Source organism: Hemicordylus capensis, chromosome 1 (assembly GCF_027244095.1).
Source record: "Hemicordylus capensis ecotype Gifberg chromosome 1, rHemCap1.1.pri, whole genome shotgun sequence".
Taxonomy (NCBI): domain Eukaryota; kingdom Metazoa; phylum Chordata; class Lepidosauria; order Squamata; family Cordylidae; genus Hemicordylus; species Hemicordylus capensis.
The window spans coordinates 196,658,365-196,677,663 of NC_069657.1; the positions used below are offsets into that span (position 1 = coordinate 196,658,365).

Sequence of the window (19,299 nt, forward strand, 5' to 3'; positions counted from 1 at the left end):
TCTGGCAAAAGAAATGCAAGGTGACAATAAGGGAGACGAAAAGAGAGTTTGAGGAACATTTAGCTAAAAGCATCAAGGGCAGGGGCGTAGCAAGGTTGGAGTGGGCCCAGAGACGAGATTTTAAAATGGGGCCCCCCCATTCAAAGTCCAGGGCCTCCACACACCCCAGGCCCCCAAGGATTTAAGTCTGATATTCCAAAATAAGTATGCTGCCTGGAAATACATTTCACTGAATACACACACGCGCACGTCACAATATATAGTGATATACATTGAGTACTATACATTTGTTTTACTTTTAATGCCTAGAACACACTAGAAAGATGAATGATTAAAATGGCCCCCTTGTTGCAGATTAGCAAAGGAGACTTTCAACCATGCAGGGTGAGCCCATGTTTGTTTTCTCAGAATTCTGAACAAATTCAGTCAAGTTCGATTCCAGAAGGTTTTTCACAGGAGGCTTTTAAAGCCCTTTAACACACATCTCCTCTGGAATGGAGGTGCTGCATTAACATGTTGGCCAGATTTACCCTCAAGTCCCTGCAAGTTATTGGGGAGCAGTTCACACACAAGAAAAATAAAATAAAATAAAAGCACCAGACATGCTTCACAGTTCTCACTCAGACCTTCTGGGTTGCAAAACAACTTGAACATAAGTGCATTTATAAATGAATGAATGAATAAAATAAATATAATACTGTTTCTTCCAGAAGTTTTTGTGATTTTTTGCCATGAAACAAGCCACTTATAGGACTTTTTAGATAGTTTTTTTTTAAGCCAGCAAATTTTCCAAGCTGTTTAAAAATAAATATTTGGAGACTTCTCAGTCCCTCCCCCGCATATCAAAGCCCTATGGCAAGCAGATGCCTATATATCTTGGGGGGGGGGGGCGGGGAAGGTAACCACAAAAAGGAGTTCACACTCTACCTGGCAGCAAGGGGTCTTCTGCTGCAGAGACCAGTGGTGGCCACTCTGGCTGCCTCCTCCTTCCTGGCTGGCTTGGGCCCTACTGGAGTTCAGGCTTCACAGAGGCCTACACGGAGGCCTCCGTGGAAGCCCCGCCCACCCGCCGATCAGCTGAGAGGCGGGAGAAAAGGAGCTCTTTGCAGCTGAGCTGCTGCCTGGATTGCCGGCCAGGAGAACAAGCAGGAGAGACGGCGAAGAGGGCAAGTGGCTGAGAGGCTATGGGGCTGGGCAGGGGGCAATGGGGAGTCACATGAGGTGCCTCTGGGGTGCCCCTCCAGGCAGTGGGGCCCCCAGACAACTGTCTCCCCTTGCCCGATCGTTGTTATGCGCCTGATCAAGGGGAATAACAAAAACTACTTTAAGTACATGAGATGCAGGAAACCTGCCAGGGAGGCAGTTGGACCGTTGGATAATGAGGGAGTGAAAGGGATTATTAAGGAGGATATGGAGGTTGCAGAGAAGCTAAATGAGTTCTTTGCATCTGCCTTCACGGCAGAGGATACTGGGCATATACCTGATCCTGAAACAGGCTTTTTGGGGATGGAGGCTAAAGAATTGATTCAGATAGAAGTGACAAGAGATGATGTACTAAACTGTCTGGAAAAACAGAAAACTAGCAAATCGCCAGGGCCAGATTGCATCCATCCAGGAATCCTCAAAGAACTCAAATGTGAAATTGCCAACCTCCTTGCTAAAATATATAACTTATCCCTGCAATTGGGCTCTGTACTGGAGGACTAGAAAGTAGCCAATGTAACACCGATTTCCAAAAAGGGATCCAGGGGCAATCTGGGAAATTACAGGCCAGTTAGCTTAACGTCCATTTCAGGCAAATTGATGGAAAGCATCCTCAAGAATAAAATTGTAAAGCACATAGAAGAACAGGCCTTGCTTGGAGAGAACCAGCATGGGTTCTGCAAAGGTAAATCTTGCCTCACACACCTTTTGGAGTTCTTTGAGTGTGTCAACAAGTGTGTGGATAAGGGTGATCCAGTTGACATAGTATACCTGGCTTCTCCAAGATAGGGCTGAGAGAGATTCCTTGGAGAAGCCTCTGCCAGTCTGTGAGGACAATACTGAGCTAGATAGACCAATGGTCTGACTCAGTATATGGCAGTTTCCTATGTTCCTACCTGGACTTCCAAAAAGCTTTTGACAAAGTTCCTCATTAAGGACTCCTGAGAAAATCTAGCAGTCATGGGATAAGGGGCCAAGTACATGTGTGGGTTGCTAACTGGTTGAAGGACAGTAAACAGAGAGTAGGTATAAATGCAGAGTTTTCACAATGGAGGGAAGTAAGAAGTGGGGTCCCCCAGGGATCTGTACCGGGACCGGTGCTGTTTAATTTTTATTCATAAATGATCTAGAAATAGGGGTAAGCAGCGAAGTGGCCAGATTTACAGATGATACCAAACTCTTCTGGGTAGTGAAATCCAAAACAGATTGTGAGGAGCTCCAAAAGGATCTCTCCAAACTGGGTGAGTGGGCGACAAAGTGGCAAATGCAGTTCAGTGTTGGCAAGTGTAAAGTGATGCACATTGGGATGAAAAACCCCAACTTCAAGTATACACTGATGGGATCTGAGCTGTCGGTGACTGACCAGGAGAGGGATCTTGGGGTTGTGGTGGACAACTCGTTGAAAGTGTCGACTCAATGTGTGGCAGCTGTGGAAAAGGCCAATTCCATGCTAGGGATCATTAGGAAGGGGATTGAAAATAAAACGGCTAATATTATAATGCACTTATACAAAACTATGGTGCGGCAACACCTGGAATACTGTGTACAATTCTGGTCACCACATCTAAAAAAGGACATTGTGGAACTAGAAAAGGTGCACAAGAGGGCAACCAAGATGATCAGGGGCCTAGAGCACCTTCCTTATGAGGCAAAGCTACAACACCTGGGGCTATTTAGTTTAGAAAAAAGATGACTGTGGGGAGACGTGATAGAGGTCTATAAAATCAGAGAGAAATTCTTCTCCCTCTCACCTAACACTAGAACCAGGGGTCATCCCATAAAATTGATTGCCGGGAAATTTAGGACCAGCAAACGGAAGTATTTTTTCACACAATGCATAATCAACTTGTGGGATTCTCTGCCACAAGATGTGGTGATAGCCAAAAACCTGGATGGCTTTAAGAGGGGTTTGGATAACTTCATGGAGGAGAGGTCTATCAACGGCTGCTAGTCGGAGGGCTATAGGCCCTCTCCAGCCTCTAAGACAGGATGCCTTTGAGTACCAGCTGCAGGGGATTAACAGGAGGAGAGAGCGTATGCCCTCAACTCCTGCCTGTAGGCTTCCAGAGGCATCTGGTGAGCCACTGTGTCAAACAGGATGCTGGACTAGATGGGCCTTAGGCCTGATCCAGCAGGGCTTTTCTTATGTAAGATATTCCCTTCGGGATAAGGCCGCTCTGGGAAGAGCATCTTCATGTTTGCGTACAGAAGGTTCCAAGTTCCCTACCTAGCATCTCCCTGGTTGAGAGCGACTCCTGCCTTGGAGAAGCCACTGCTGGTCTGTGTGGACAGTACTGAGCTAGATGGACCAATAGTCTGACTCAGTATAAGGCAGTTTCTTATGTTTTAATCCCTCTCCTGGTCAGTCACTGACAGATCTCATTCTTGAAAGGGCAAGAAGTTTGTCAGATACATTTTGTTACTTACACATCCTAGCCTGAATTGAATAAGTTTGTCATGCTGACACATAAACTGAGAGAAAAGATCAAATAAGGTTGTCACTGATCCTGTTTGTAGTGTAAATCTCAGTTTTTATTCTGTTTTTTATGTGTGCGAAATAACTTAAATGTTGCTGCTTCTGTCATTTTGTAATCGAACTGAAAAGTCATATAAACTAGGGGTTTGAGTGTGGTCTTGTTTGTATGCAGTTGTAATGTTCTGTGATTTTGAAGAAATGATTTGGTTAAATCTCTAAATAAAAATTTGATGAAATGTAGCCAGGGAGAATAGACTGCCAGCAGACCTCACCAGTCTGTTGTGCAAATGGAGTATTTGGTCCTGGCAGGCACTCACTTTTCTGAAGGGGCTCCAGGCAGCAGAATACTAAACAGCCCCAAGCGCTCTTGTTGCTACTCCAGAATGGTCCTCTTGGCAATGGCGCTCAGTGGGTAGTAGCTGCTCCTCAACCAGAGGCTGCAGTCTACCTGCATCCCTTCTCAGAGGGTGAAAAAGCCAGAATACAACTGAAGGGACTTTGCCAGAGGTTGGGCTCCTGTCCAGGCATTGGAGCGGTGGCAAAAGAGACATGAGAAGGGGAGGAGAGGAAAGCTGTTGTTTTGAGGAAGTGTAAAGGGCAGTGCCACAGTGCCAAAGGAGGGGCCTGAATGCTGGTTGGACAAAGAGTTGGTCATTGACCTCTTGAACAATGGAACGTGATATATTCTCATCCCGTTTTTTCCTCCAGCATCACACCAGAGCCAAGACTAATTTATCAAATGCCAGCATGTCCTAAATCTGAAAAAATAGAGGATGCATTATTATTGGAATGCCCAGTGGTAAGACTTGTTAACAAAATAATTTTGCTTAGCACAATAAGGAGAGGGCTCCCTTGTGTCATTGTGTGTGACATATAATCTGCCGGCTGGATTAAATTACTCACAAGTAGTCCTATTGAAATTAATGGGTCAAGTTACTCATGACTAATTTGGCCTTTTAATTTCAATGGGTCTAATCATGAGTAGCTTAGTCTGGATATCAGCCACTCTGTCTATGTGTGTGAATGTGATTTTATGGAGTTTTATGAAAGGTGGTATATAAATTGAACAATAAATAAATACATTTCAGATAGGGAACTGAGGCTGAGAGACTGTGTCTTAAGCACAGCAGCTCGTGGCTGAATTAATGTGATTGTCTTCAAGTCCAAATTCCATGCGCTTGTCATCAACCCAATATCTTGGGCAGCAACACTGTCATCGTCATCAAGTAAGACTTGTTAACAAGGAATCTAGACATCTAGATACTTTCAGCGATGCCTTTCAATAACTGTTCCCCATATTTGTATGGCTTGCACCTGGAAACTCTGCCCACGTAGCTGGAATCAAAGTGCCATTTTGCTCAGTCGAGTCGACTTCCAATAAGCATACTTAAGAACACAGGCTAAAGGCCCTAATCAGATGTTTAGGGTAAATACATGTGTGCTTGACCATTGACTCTGAAACATTACAAGGTTGTTCACACAACCTTCTGCTGAGCCTGGGCAGGCGGGTGAGGGGAAGGCAGGAGAACACCTACCTTCCCCCCTAGATAATCCAGCTAATATTGTTGTCTCACGGCTCACGCTCACACACAACTGGTGCTGCTGTGAGCCTTGCAGTGTTCGGGAGGTCATAAAAATGTGTCCTGGCCTTCAGATATCCCACAATGCACTGCACAATGAGAACAGTGTATTGAGGGATTCCCCTGTGAGTCGAGTGCTCTAGGTGCCTGAGTAATTATTTCTCTGTGTAAACCACCCTGAGCCATAATAAATAAAAACAATAATATGCTCGGGCTGCGTGCATACATGTTCTCACAACCCCGTACCTGGGCAAAAGGGGGCGCTCATGCCTTTTAACGCAAGTAAAAGCCCAGGCTAAATTACCGGGCTAGCTGGGGAGGCAGCACTGGGATCAGCCTGGATCCCAGTGCTTCCCATGAGCAGTCCTACCCAGGTAGGGCTGCCCAAGCCAGGGTAAGGCTGCGCGTGTGAACAGCTTCGTATGTCTATTTTACTTCCCCCAAAGTGTCTATTCCATATAGCTGTATCCTTTTTAATCCAGGGTGAAGTGCTGCCCAATCCATTGGACTGCAGACCTTCCTTGGCAGTGCTGACAGCTCATAACTGGCTTTTTCGTCTCTCTGCAAGTACAGGAGAAATCCTGGAAAAAGTGTATCTTGCTTCTCACTGCAAATTCAGGTAATAAAGGTAGGCTTTCTGTAATCTTGCATTATTTTGTAATAGCAAGTGAAATACTTGCAGCCCCATCCTAGGCATGTTTACTCAAAAGTACGTCCCACTGGGTTCAGTAAGACTTTGACTTCAGTCACAATCATAAGCACTCCTAGGAGGGATTAAGACCCATTGAAATCAGTAGGACATGCCTCTGATTAAAGATGCAGAAGATAAAACAGGGTTGCCCAACTTCGGCCTTCCTGCAGGTGTTGACCTTCAACTCCCATCGTATCTGACAATTGGCCACTGTGGCTAGGGATGATGGGAGTTGTAATCCAAAAACGCTGGAGGGCTGAAGTTGAGCAGCACTGAGATAAGGCTTTGTGTCTGCCAGCCAAGGGACAGAAGCACCTCCCATTGGAATTAATGGACCACACTTCCAAGTACTATGCTCAACTCTGAGCTAACAGATTGTGAAGAGGCCTTTACTTGAGAACAGCTTTGTCTTGAAAGTTGTAAGAGTGAGTGCTGCTTTGGTCCCAAAAGAATATTCAGCTCCCAAATGCTTTTGTTGGTCAGGGAATGCTTCTGCTACTCTAACGCTTGCTGCCTTACACAAACACAGTAGTTTAAATAAAAGCTGTTCTCTCCCAGTGGCTTTCATTTGCCACGTTTGCAGCTCTTTAAGTTGCAACGTTATAATATCAAAGGAATGGATCAGATTCGGGATGAAGATGCAGATTTCATTTTATTCAAATAACAGGTCTATGATTCCAGTCTCTTCTTGCCATTTTACAGAATAGGTCATGGGGTTGGGGCCGTAACTCAGTGGTAAAATTCACGTTTTGCATGCAGTGAGTCCCAGGTTCAATTCCTGGCATCTCCTCTCTGAAAATCTGGAGAGCTGTTACCAGTCGGGATAGGCAATAGTGAGATCGATGGACTAAGGGTCTGACTCACTATCAGGCAACTGTGTTTGGAATCGGAGAGATTGACTTGTCTCAGACAGCCCAGTGGGTCTTGAGATTTTTCACTGTTCTAGCAATATCGAGTCTATAATTTTAAAGAACAAACAGTTGTTTGAATTTCAAAAAGTGCATTGAATTTATGTTTGTGAGACATGGTCAATATGTCTTTTATTCCAAATAGATATCTGAGCTGGGACACTCCTCAAGAGGTCATGGTTGTAAAGTCGGCTCAGCAGAAGCTCCCAGCAGCTGCACGGCAGGTACACTGACTTGGCAGCATTTGTCTCTGAATATTCAGAGACCTTTTTATCAGCTCCTAATTGTGCATTACATAGAGGAAGTTTGGAAAGTTTGCTTCCTGATTTTACTTAGAAGATAATTGTGTCCAGTATGTATTTTTTGAATCTTTCTTTGGACTGAGTTTCATTGCAAGCCCTATTCACATGTTACAACACACATACTATCTGTGTATAGTACACACATGTACAGATCTGTATATGTGTAGATTTGTTCACACATACAGATCTGTATGTGTGTACAGTTGTTCACACATTCTATTCAACACATGTACAGTAGTACACTTGCTATCTGTATCTTGCATTTGAGGGGGCCTGTATCTAGGTTCCTGTTTTAAATGAATCTGTGTACAGCCATTCAGATGAGCCTTACTCAGACACTATGCTGTACATCCATTCAAATGCTTGTACACATGTACATATTTTTGTATGGATGCTGTACATTTATTAACTTTAAAAGTGAACCTGGGTACAGAAATGGAGGCTACAGATAGGAAGTATACTACTATACATGCATTCAGCATAATGTGCAAATAACTGGGCATGTGTACAGTGTACATAGTTTGTACGTATATGGAACAGAATGTGTTGAATACATGTTGAATATTGAACAGGAGAGGAGAGCTGATCTTGTGGTAGCAAGCATGACTTGTCCCCATAGCTAAGCAGAGTCTGCCCTGGTTGCATATGAATGGGAGACTAGAAGTGTGAGCACTGTAAGATATTCCCCTCAGGGGATAAAGCTGCTCTGGGAAGAGCAGAAGGTTTCAAGTTCCCTCCCTGACTTCTCCAAGATAGCGCTGAGAGAGATTCCTGCCTGCAACCTTGGAGAAGCCTCTGCCAGTCTGTCAAGACAATAGTGAGCTAGATAGACCAATGGTCTGACTCAGTATATGGCAGCTTCCTATGTTCCTATGTGTGAGCAGGGCTACACAACCATGTCAAGGCATCAAAAAAGAATCCAGATATATACATATATTTTAATATAATTATAATAAAATGATACCCTTAAGGAACAATATTCAATTATGTAAGGAGTTATAGAATTCAATCAATATGTACAGACACCTGTACACACATACAATATAATGTCTGAATTGGGCTGCCGACTCTCTCTTTGAGCTTTGCCCATGTAGAGTAGTAGTATTGCTTCCTTATCTCAGGGTAGAGCCAGGGAATCCAGCCCTGACTCATAGGTCTAGTCTCTGTTTCCCTTTCCACCTGGCACCTTGCAAATCCCTTGGGGCATCTGTCACAGCCATTTTGGGATTTTACCCAACATCTTTTCCCTAGTTTGTGTTGACCTAACAAAGGGCGGGGCTTCCAAGGGTTAAAAAAAGGGGGGCTAAGTTGGCTTTCTGTGAGAGAAGCTTATTAGTGTGTGAGGCAGAAAGAGTGCCTGTGTATGTGAACATGAAAGAACAGCGGAAGTATCTATGTCTGCCTGTGCTGCGTGCATACCTTTGTAAGTGTTTCAGAAAAGCGAGACTTCACACCTGCATATTTTCTGTCGTGCCACACAAGCTGAAGTTTGATGATGATTTTCAGTGTGTTCCTTCCTAGGCAGGCATCCAGCGGTCTGTGCTTTTCTTTCTTGCTGTATTCAGAGTTCTGCCACTTTCATTTATTGGAATGCTAGAAATTGACAAAAAAGTAAGTTTGCTATCCTAGCAATGGTCTCTTATCTAATAGCACCAAAAAGTCAGTCTTTAGATCAGTACAAATCCCATTAACCCTTGACTGTTTTTCATGAACCTTGACTCCCCTTTCCTTGCATTATACTGTGCCTCCACCAAAATAGCTCACAATGTGATGCTTGCCTTTATTTTTTGTCTATAGTCTGTACCATATAGCCAGTTCTTGAAAGCTTTAATAAAGCCTTTTTATCACTGAAGATAGCACTATGCTCTGGAACAGGTACAAGTTTGTTTACATGACTAAATGCCACCGGACTTATTAGCAAGCCTATGTTAGATCTGGATCAGGACTGTGGCACTGAGAAAGGGGGAGAAAGTTTAACACTACCCCCCCACACACACACACTCCATTTCCATGATGCAGATCTCCCCCATCCACCTAAAATGGCTATTTCCCCCGTTAGGGAAAACATATGGGTACACCTGGATGCATGCAAGTGTTCCCTGATGAAGCAAGTAGCAGTTTTGGCTTTCATTAGAGAGTTTTAAACACCCCCCCCCCCGCTCAGCACCATGGTTCCAGCAACCTCTCCTAGGCCGGCCTGTTTGCTTTTTACTAGTTTTAAGGGACAGGTAAGCCAATCACAGATATCTGTCATCTTTTCTAGTTTGGCTTAGTGTTTATATCTGAAGATTTACCACAGAAGTTAAATTTCTGTGGACTGGCATCCACACTGACTTGTGCCATTTATTTCAATGGGACTACTCATGAGTAATTTAGTCAGGCTGTCAGCCACTAAGGTTGTTCTCACGATCATTGCAGCCCAGCATGGAGAATGTGGAAGGAAGGCAAGATCGACCTTACCTTCCCTCCCAGATAACCAGGAGCCTTGTGTGAGATGTGCAATTTGCATGCCTACATGACCCAATTTTCTGGTCAACACGGATTTCTGGAGGCCCGGAAAACGCAGCCCAGCCTCCAGATATCCCTAAATGCACCATGCAAGGAGCACGATGCATTGAGGGATTTCTCCTCAAGCAGGGTGCTCTGGCTGTGTGTCTGCTTGGTCTGTCTTCAGCCTGAGCAGGCACACAACCAGAGACCTGGGTAAAAGGGCACACTCAGCCACGGAGCCAGCCAAATGGTGGCTTGGGTCTGGCCCCACTCGGCAGCCCCCTCCAATTACGCCCCATGCGTGTCATGTCACTTGCACAGGGGCATGGCTCAAGCTCCAGAGGAGCCCAGAGCGAACTCTCCCCTCCTGCCCGGGCTGCCGAGAGCCTGAATGAGCTCTCAGCTTGTCATTTTAGGCAGCGCCAGCTGCCTGATAGGATATTTCCCCCTTTCTCTCCTTCTCTGGCAGGAGAGAAAGGGGGAAACGTCCTATCGGCAGCCAGCACTGCCTGAAATAACAAACAGAGTTCGCTCGGGCTCTCAGCAGCTTGGGTGTGTGTGAGGAGGAGTTCATTTTGGGTTCCTCCAGAGCCCAAGCCATGCCCCATTGCGGGCTTTGGCTGCCCTTTTCATTGGCGGCCTGGGTTCTTTGAACCCGTTCACACAAAGGTGGCTACACCCCGGGCACACTCATGCCCTTTTATCCAGATAAAAGCCCGGGGGAAGTTCCCAGGCTACCCAACAGGGTAGCATCAGGATCATCCACGATCCTGGCGTTTCACATGAGCAAGCCTGGGTAGGGCTGCTCGTGTGAACAGCCCCATTTTCTATATAAGAATTGACATCTGAGGCAGGAGGAATATCAAGACATTTGGGAACACATGGAAATGTGTGTGTAATGTTTGGTGGAACCTCTATTTTTGGAGGGTGGGAGTGACTGCTGTATCCCCCAAACTTACCTCCCATCAAATTCCAGTTTCCATGTACTTTCTTCCCTTTATTCTCCTGTGCCGACGGCAACCCAAAGCACTTGCTTACTGCAGATTATAAGGAACTAGTACCTGCATTACCTAGAATGAGTGTTTACATTCATTGAAGCTTAGTAGTGTTACAATTTCAAAATGGTTGTTAAGATTGTGAAACCTGAGAACTATCGGGGTGGAGGCGAGAGCCCCCAAAATTTATTGTAGCTTATTTCCACCACATATTCTTGGTTATGTCCCATGTGAAAACTACAGACAGGCATTCACTTGGGTGAAATAATCAGTGGTAGTAGAACTGCCTTTGAAATAGACGTTTCATAGTATTTTCCGCCTGGCAGAGAAAATAGAAATGCCTTGAGGTGCTATTTTCTACCAGTTCTGGTGATATTGTCAAGTGCTGGAGTCCTTAACTGATCCTTTTGCTTATGATATATTTTCTTTTTCCGAAACTAGATCTTTGGGAACAGCATTACAGATGCTGCAGTGTCTCATAGCATGCTGATTGTGATGCACAGTGCAGGTCTTGTGAGACTTTATAGCTTCCAGTCTATTTCCGAGCAGGTAAGGGAACAGCAGATCCAAAGTGTGCATGATGTTTCTGCCATGTAGAAATGACCCTCAGGGTCATAATTTCAGGAGCCACAGTGGACTTCAGAGAGAAGGGGAGGTGGACTGAAATCGCCCCTCCCCTCTAGTGCCAGCACAGTGTAAGTCTGGATGTCAACTATTGGCATCACAGGCATTAGTGCACTTGCCCAGGTAATGTACCTGATTCTGGGTTGCATGAGACCTTCCTGAATGGCAACACCAAACACCCGCCTCATTCCACCCACAGTGGTGGCTGCTCCCATCCCCACTTAACTTCCCAGATCCTGGTTCCACATCCTCCTCTGTGGCTCCACTGTCCAGCAGGTACGCTGGGGGGCCTCCCAACACAGTTTAACAGTCCTATCCTCATAGGTATCTGCTGGCACAAGCCCCTTCTGAGAAGAGTGGAATTAGAGCAGGTCATGATTTTGTCAGGATGCCATGTTACGTGGTCGCTTGGGTGGCCCTGTGGAGTCTGGAGAAGTGTGTGGCATCCCTCCTCTGAGGCTTTCGTTCCCTTTAGGGGGCAATGGGGATGAGAAGGGTCCAGGCTGATTGGATCCCAGTAGGGTTGAGAGGGCAAAGCAGGGAGAGCTGTAGGAAACTGCGCTAGGGAGGCAGCTCGGTTGGGTGTGGGAGGAAACAGGAAGCAAGGTCAGGAAGGGGGCAGGCTGGAAGCAGGCTTTAAGCCCTGTGAGCTCTGCACTGGGGTATTTAAAGACAAGGCAGCTGATGAGGAGGAGCTGCTTTTGAGTATGGGAGCCAGGAGTTCTCCAGGAGAGAGAACTGGCTGAATGCAGCAAGCCAGGAGGAGGACTCAGGTGACAAGCTAATCTCCTTCCCTGGCTGTTCCTGAGGCTGACCTTTCTGGGGGTGCTCCAGTCATTCTGGAGTTCAAGAAGGGCTAGGAGCCCACCTTGTCCCCTGGGAGTCTGACAGATTTAAACTCAGATGATTATTTTATTGTTGCTTCACACCAACCCGAAGGGTACACAAAATGCTGTGCAATGACAACAAAGATAAATACATTTTCAAACACCATTTAAATATACAGTATCTTGACAAAAGCAGCCCATGGGGAGTACTGAACAAAAAATTTAAATTACAGTGGAGGAATATAAGGAATAGATTCAACAGAAAGAGAGGTGGTGTTGCATTTTATGTATAGACTAAAATGACACTGAAATTATAGCATCTAAAAAGGAAAAATTCAGTGCTCTGCAGAAGGCTGCCAGAGAGGGGCCTGCTAGATCTTAAGGGGGAGGCAGTTCTTGGAACCACCACCCAAATGATCCTGTCCCAGGTGACCACCAACCAAACCTCTGAGAGTGACCAGACCTGGAGGAGTCTCTGTCTCTGTCTCTGTCTCTGTCTCTGTCTCTCTCTCTCTCTCTCTCACTCACTCACTCACTCACACACCCCTGCTCCATTGCTCTCAGTATTCAGGGAGATTCTAGGGGATGGGGTCTTTCAATTACCTTGGTCCTAAACTGTTTTTGTTGATTCATCTGTTTTTGAAGTATCATGCCATTATTGTTTATTTAGCACTTTACATTGTGCAAAAGGTGCTTCACAATATTTGATTTGATTTGTATATGCTACTGGAAATAAACTTAAGTTCAGATTAAGAAGGAAGGTAATAAGGTGGGGATGGGACAAAGCACAAGTCTTCATAGATCTTTTGGATGCAATGTACTCTGATAACGTTACTTAGAACAGAACATCATGTATGTGCAAAAAGAATTAATCAGGTTTGGTATTCTTTTTAGTTCATGGAGCAACAGGTGGAGCTGGGACATGAATGCAACTGGAATGGAAAAGTTGGGACTGTGGGAAAATATCCTTATGGTTTGCCTTGTAACATTAAAATAACAGGTATTTATAAAGGTTTATTATTTCATCACCATTCCTGATCGGTTTTCTGTTTTGTAAAAGTAAAAACACACATATTGTGTTTTCTCTTAGTAAAGTATATGTTCATAGTTATATTTAAATATATTTATGTCTTGGGACTACTATCCAACCCCATCCCTGTGGCTTGTGTTGGGCTACAATATTTCAAAACTCACCAATAAAAATATCACATTAAAATCAAACTTAATAAAGTACCTGCTACATCCTCACTGCCAGTGAAAAGATCAACTTTGGTTAATGAAAGTCAGTCCAAAGAGAAATGTCTCACACCATCTTCCAAAAGAAGCTTGGGCAAATTTCCAGGGAAAGAAAATTTGTTCTCCCCTGTATCCCAGGAAGGCAAAGTTCAGCTGTTTCTATAGTTGTTGTGTGTTTTTTGGGAGGGGGGGGATAACCATATGGTGCCTTTTCCTAGCCTAGTAGTGAAGCATTGACATGACAGTGCCGCTAGATCAGTAGTTTTCAAACCTTCCATTCTCAGGGAATCATTTCCACATCCATTTGTCCCTGAGGAACCCCTGCAGATTACAAAGGACTCTGTGACAAATTTCAGTGTACACCATGTGAGGTCCTTCTCCCACACAAATCGAGTGTATGGCTAGAATGAGCCCAACATCCTGCTCTGGTTGCACATTTGAGGGGAAGTTTGGTCATTGTGAACAGCTGTCCACCATTACTGATTTTGTCAGAGAAACCCCTCAGAAACATTTAAGAAATCCCAGCATTCTTAGGGACTTTATGTGAAAATTACTTATCTCAGTAGTTGAATTTATATATTGTAAAGCAACTTGTTCAAAAGTTCATAAGGTACAGTACATCTGGATCTGGCCATGTGGAGGCAACTTCACAGGAAGGCTTTGTCACAGGAGAACACCAAAGAAATACCAGTGCAAAGTGATTTTTTTCTTCTCTTGACACCAGCTATTTCATTGAAGAGAACAATATATTGAATTCTTTCACTACCCCACTTCACGGTGAATGGTTCTTTGGAACCAAAGTGGTATGTTGCTCCTTCTGAATAAATTTTACCTCAGAAGAACTGTGGCAGCACACAACTAGGATCCTTCAAGGGGTCTACTCCCATTCTCTTCTGCCAATGGTGGAAGTCCTTCTCTAGGACACATACAAGTTGTGTGAAGCACTCTGCAGTGTATCAACAGCTTCTGCTAACACAGAAACTAGTCTGGCACAAATAGTCCTTTCTTTGTGCAATGTCATTGTGCTACCTCCTTGTACTAGCACAACAACATTATACAAGTGCAACTAGTCTGGATGTAGGTTACTATTGCGTATGACAGCTAGACGAGTAATACTGCCATGCTCAAATATAGCTTTTCTCCACTATTGATATGAATAATTGCTATTTTTAATAGGGTTTTGGAATGTGTGCACAGAGGTGACTAAGATGAATGCCTCCCTCATGCAATTGAAGGATGCCCCGACAGTGTGTCAGGACATCCTGCAGTGGTGACAGGGCGGACGTGCCCTGGGCACATCTCCATCCTGATCATTTGTGTCAGTGGATGATCATCCGAACTGGCCCACTGAGAATTATAGTGTGGTTTGTTGCTCAGAATTCTATTAGTGCTCCCTAGACCCCCTTACAGAAGTACAGTTCCCTAGGAAGAGTGAGTGAATGTTAGACTGATCTAAGTCTATAGTGTGGATCTACATGAACGAGGTTAATGGCTTGCTAATCCTAAACAGTTCTGTGTAATGTTGTAATATTTCATGTAATAACTAAATGGAAAATGTCATTCCCTTTTGTTTGTTATTTATTTGTTAAATCATTCAGATGCTAGTTTTTATCATGCTAATGAAATGCAAGGTGGCATAGATTGTAGATACAGGATCTTCCAAAATGAGCATTTTTCTTTATTTAGTGCTAGTTCAGCCCACATGATCAGTCTTTAAAGTTTTGCTTGGGAATAAGTGGAAATACAAAGCTGTTAATGTTAATGCATTTGCAGATACTCCAGATTTGCTTTTTGAAGTGTCTTCCCTGGAAAACACATTTCAAATTGGAGGCTACCCTTGGCATTACATCATCACTCCTAATAAGAAAAGTCAAAAAGGAATCTTCCATGTTTGTTCTCTGAAAGGCCACACTTTGGTAATATGCTCAGATAACATATCCTCTTAATGTATCTTCATTGTTTTAAGCATCTCTGAACTGTAGTATATAGTATACAATCACAATTCACCTTTTCCATCTGTACTTCACTGGTTGCCACTTTTACTGGACAATCTTTTATAGAATCACTTTTTGACATTACTTTGCCCTGTTTTTATATATAGGGAAACAGTCAGAGAGTGGCCAGGGGGCATCTTAGTCATGTTAAAATGATCATACATGAGAACAAAGTGTGGACATTGTGGCGAAGGCCCTGGGAGGCTTCCAAGATGAATGTGTCATACGACTGTCAAACAGTTCTGCCCTTGGAACGATGGGTGTCTTCAGCCAAAGTACAGTCATTCCTTACCACCTACGAGGGTTCCATTCCTGGAAAACCTCGTGGTTGGAGAATTTGCGGTTGGTAAGCAATTGGGAAGCATTGGAAATGGAGTTAGGGGAATCGCAGTTGCAAAAAGACCAGGGCGGGGGAGCGGGACCTGATCTCCGGAAATTGCCCCCCCAACCCCAAATTTCAAAAAAAAAATCTCACCAAACTGCAGGTACTCAGGTCGCGGTTGGCAAGACCTGCCACAGTTTCCCAGTCACGGATACTCAAGTCCGTGATTGGGAAACCCGCGGTTGGTGAGGGACAACTGTATTTGGGGATATTGGCTGATATGTGAGGAAAATTACTCAGAATAGTCCCATTGAAATAAAAAGGACAAGTTAGGTTTTGCCTTAATTTCAACAGAAGTACTTTAAGTAATTTTCTGCATTGTGTCAGTCATTGTTTGGAAATATTTCCCACTGAAGTGACAGTGCTCTATGGCAATAAATTAGAGAGATTAGAATTAAAACAGTGCATTCCATATTTACTTTTGTGTTTGGGAGAGGTGTCTTATCCAGACATGTTATGTAGGGCAAACATTAAGCACTGTTTTGATCTAATTGTTTTGAGCTCCAGAATAAGTGTCCCATTTCAGTTAACTCCTGCCTGTTTGGTTTTTTAAAAAGTGTTATACAATGCTAAAGAGACGTACGTATCAAGCAGTATAGAAATATGATTAAATAAATAAATACATACATACATACATTTTGAGTGGGTAACTGCAAATGTGCTTTCAAATCCTACAGCCTCTGTGCCCCAGTAATAGGACTATTTTATAATAAATATGGGTTACAGTGAAAATTATACTACAAGATTTACCATATGACTACATTTTAGTTGAATACCTGGATAGAGGCCTTGGGGAAAGTGCAGTTATTAGGCGCTTAGGAAGCTGCCTTATACTGAGTCAGACCACTCGTCTATCTCGTTCAGTATTGTCTATACCAGGGATTCTCAACGTTGGCTTGCCAGATGTTATTGGACCAACTCACATAATCCCCAGTGGCCTTTGGCTGGGGATTATGGGAGCTGAAGTCCAATAACAACTGGGGATCCAACGTTGAGCATCCCTGGTCTATACTAACTGGTAGCAGCTTCTCCAAGGTTCCAGGCAGGCATCTTTCCCAGCCTTACCTGGAGATGCTTGGGATTGAATCTGGGGCCTTCTATGGCCCCATCCCCAAAGGTGGCATCCATGTGTCTCCCATGCAGGCACTGACGACACCCAAAGCTGATTTGCTTCAGCCAGGTAACTATATCATGTCACTTTAGACCACCCTCTGGGACCCAAATATCTGTGCCCTTGGAAAATACCGAACAATATTCTGTTAACCAGAGCAGAATGGTTGATCTAAGCTAGAGAGATCTGGGTTCAAGTTCCTAGTCATGGAGCTTGCTGGGTGGCCTTGGACAGGTCTTTCCCTCTTAAGCTAACGTACTGTATCTTATACGATTGTTGTGGGGATAAACTAAAATAATATCATGCATGCCACCTTGAGCTGTTTGGAGGAAGATTAGGATACAAATGATATAAAGAAAAAATAATCTTGTGGAGTAACAAATGTATTGAAGCATAAGCTTTCATGGGCTATAATAATAAGCTTATGATATAATACATTTGTTAGTCTTTAAGTTGTCACAAGACTCTTCATTGTGTTGTGTTTACTGCTACAGGCTAACGTGGCAACCATTCTGGAAATTTGATACTTTTTGTATAGGCATGACTTGGATTTTCTTAATGTTTGAGACTATCTGACCTTTCTGGTGCATTATTTCAGGCAAAGAATGGCATACAGGATATGAAGTGCTGCGCGCTGGAACCTGATTGGATATTTTTCCACCCAGACAGTTCTGGAAGGATGCTCCATGTGGGACCAAATTTGATTAAGTAAGGGCTAATTGATTGATTGATTACGTGCCATCAAGTCGGTGTCGACTCTTAGTGTCCACATAGATAGATCTTCTCTAGGATGATCTGTAGCACTGAAAAAACTCTTAAGAGCACTAAAAAACAGGCCAGCTCAAAGTCATCCTGGGCAACCAATTTCTAACCATGCCCCTGCCCCCACCCCCGGTATGGGGATCAGCTCAATCACAGGCTGGCACATGTTTTGGGGACGCACAGTGGGCTACAGAGGGTAGGAGAAGTTGGCAAAAATCGCCCCTTGTTTGTAGCATGCACGCAGCATTAATCTCAATATCAGCCCTTTGGGGCAGGATGCAGGCTAAGATAGTAATGTGACTGCATTGCATTGAAATGTGTGGGATTTAAGTTAGTTATGACTAATTTGTCTCATTTATTTCAGTGGTGCTAGTATGACTAACATAGTCTGGGCCCTTCCCACTGATTCTTTTTCATGGCATCTGTTAGAGTCATTTATGCTTCAAAACTGTTGCTTTTCTAACTGATGCCTACTATTATATCTGTGAATCTCAGGCATGCTCTGTCCGCACAAGCCTGGTGTGCTGACAGAGCCCCAGCAATGTGACACAAATACCAAATAGCCTACAGACTGTGCAGCAACAACTAGCTATGCCATGATTGGTTGAAACAGTTGCAGCAGCACCTGGGGTTACATCCAAAGAAGCGTGAGCAGAGTTGCACTGACACAATAGGCCTTTCCTGGCCCTTTCTCCCCACTACAGCCCCTGGAAATACACTCGAGGGTCAGGGGACCCTCTGGAATGCCATGGGATGGAGCATGGGGGACTGCAGCAGGGGAGGGAAATAAACTGTGCATCCAACCCCTAGACAGGACCCTCACTGCATAGCACTTCTTGTGCTGTTGCCAAGAATGGTTGCAACTGCTCCAACTTGTGATAAGCAGTGTTGGCAGTTACGCAGTCTCATGCCTTGGGCATGAGATAATACCACAGTGGCAATAATACCACTGATGCAGCAAAGGGTCACATCAGCAGAGCACAGCAGAGTTGTGATTGGTGCCATTGGATATCTTCTGATCTCTGAGGTGATCCATGTTCCCTCACAACTGGGTTTTCTGCACCTGTGCAGTAGTCCTGTGGATGAATATCTAGCTCCAATAGGTGCTCTCTGGCATTCTGAGGTGCGCTGGAAGCATCCGTTAAAATAGTTGGGAGAGCACCTTTCCCTCTCATTTCCTTCTTGTCCATTGTGCTTGTTTCATCTCAGAGGTTCTGCTCCTATTCTTTCCTCTCTCTGTCTGTAAAAAAGAAATTATTTTGACTGTTATTCAGCTTGACTTGGACTATTTATCAGCTATTATTTCAGATCACCCTTCTTTCTGATTAGCTTCTGTGTCCTTCTCGGTTTTTCACTATGGCCCGTTCCTCAACTACCCTTCAGATTTTCTCCTCAGTTTTGGTCACTCTCGATGCTCTTTCCGGGTTTTTACTTGGCCCAGCTTGACTGCACTCCGCCTTATGTATGTTCAAAAGACTTTGAAGCGCTGTAAGACCTGCAGAGGTACTCTCCTAACCTCTGTCAGGCATGAAGAGTGTTGAATCTGTTTGGGGGAGAATCGCAGCATCAACGCCTGTAAAATCTGCCTTTCATTTTCAAAACAAATGCCAAAGAGCAGGGATTTTCCATTTGGGGCTGCTCTCTACGAGCCCACTCTCCAACCCCAATGCCAAGCCCGTCTACCAGCTGATTGCCATCCGTCTCTGTTGACATCAGCC

At 44.3% G+C, this 19,299-nt stretch overlaps 2 protein-coding genes and 1 long non-coding RNA gene across 11 annotated transcripts in view; 1 reads left to right on the forward strand and 2 right to left on the reverse strand.

The window, feature by feature from the left end:
- The window catches only part of METTL8 (methyltransferase 8, methylcytidine), a 69,349-nt gene extending 68,297 nt beyond the window's left edge, over positions 1 to 1,052 (reverse strand). For all 3 annotated transcript variants that reach the window (XM_053265735.1, XM_053265726.1, XM_053265711.1), the window contains exon 1: positions 928 to 1,052. The gene's annotated coding sequence lies outside the window, so the exon portion shown is untranslated. The remainder of the gene's footprint in view (positions 1 to 927) is intronic.
- The window catches only part of DCAF17 (DDB1 and CUL4 associated factor 17), a 41,856-nt gene that overhangs the window by 7,942 nt on the left and 14,615 nt on the right, over positions 1 to 19,299 (forward strand). For 2 of the 7 annotated variants that reach the window (XM_053265670.1, XM_053265659.1), the window contains exons 4-11: positions 4,388 to 4,478; positions 5,742 to 5,878; positions 7,004 to 7,082; positions 8,682 to 8,771; positions 11,087 to 11,194; positions 12,991 to 13,096; positions 15,106 to 15,248; positions 17,418 to 17,527. In XM_053265670.1, coding sequence (XP_053121645.1) covers positions 4,388 to 4,478; positions 5,742 to 5,878; positions 7,004 to 7,082; positions 8,682 to 8,771; positions 11,087 to 11,194; positions 12,991 to 13,096; positions 15,106 to 15,248; positions 17,418 to 17,527 — 864 coding nt within the window. Of the gene's footprint in view, positions 1 to 1,076; positions 1,167 to 1,835; positions 1,889 to 4,387; positions 4,479 to 4,767; positions 4,906 to 5,741; positions 5,879 to 7,003; positions 7,083 to 8,681; positions 8,772 to 11,086; positions 11,195 to 12,990; positions 13,097 to 15,105; positions 15,249 to 17,417; positions 17,528 to 19,299 lie in introns of those variants that run through there. The other 5 variants (XM_053265679.1, XM_053265686.1, XM_053265699.1 and 2 more) reach the window with 5 other exon arrangements.
- Positions 6,633 to 10,668, reverse strand: LOC128331848 (uncharacterized). The gene is made up of 3 exons (XR_008310459.1): positions 10,610 to 10,668; positions 8,580 to 8,753; positions 6,633 to 6,907 (listed from the first exon to the last, which is right to left on the reverse strand). It is a non-coding gene; the product is annotated as an uncharacterized LOC128331848 (long non-coding RNA).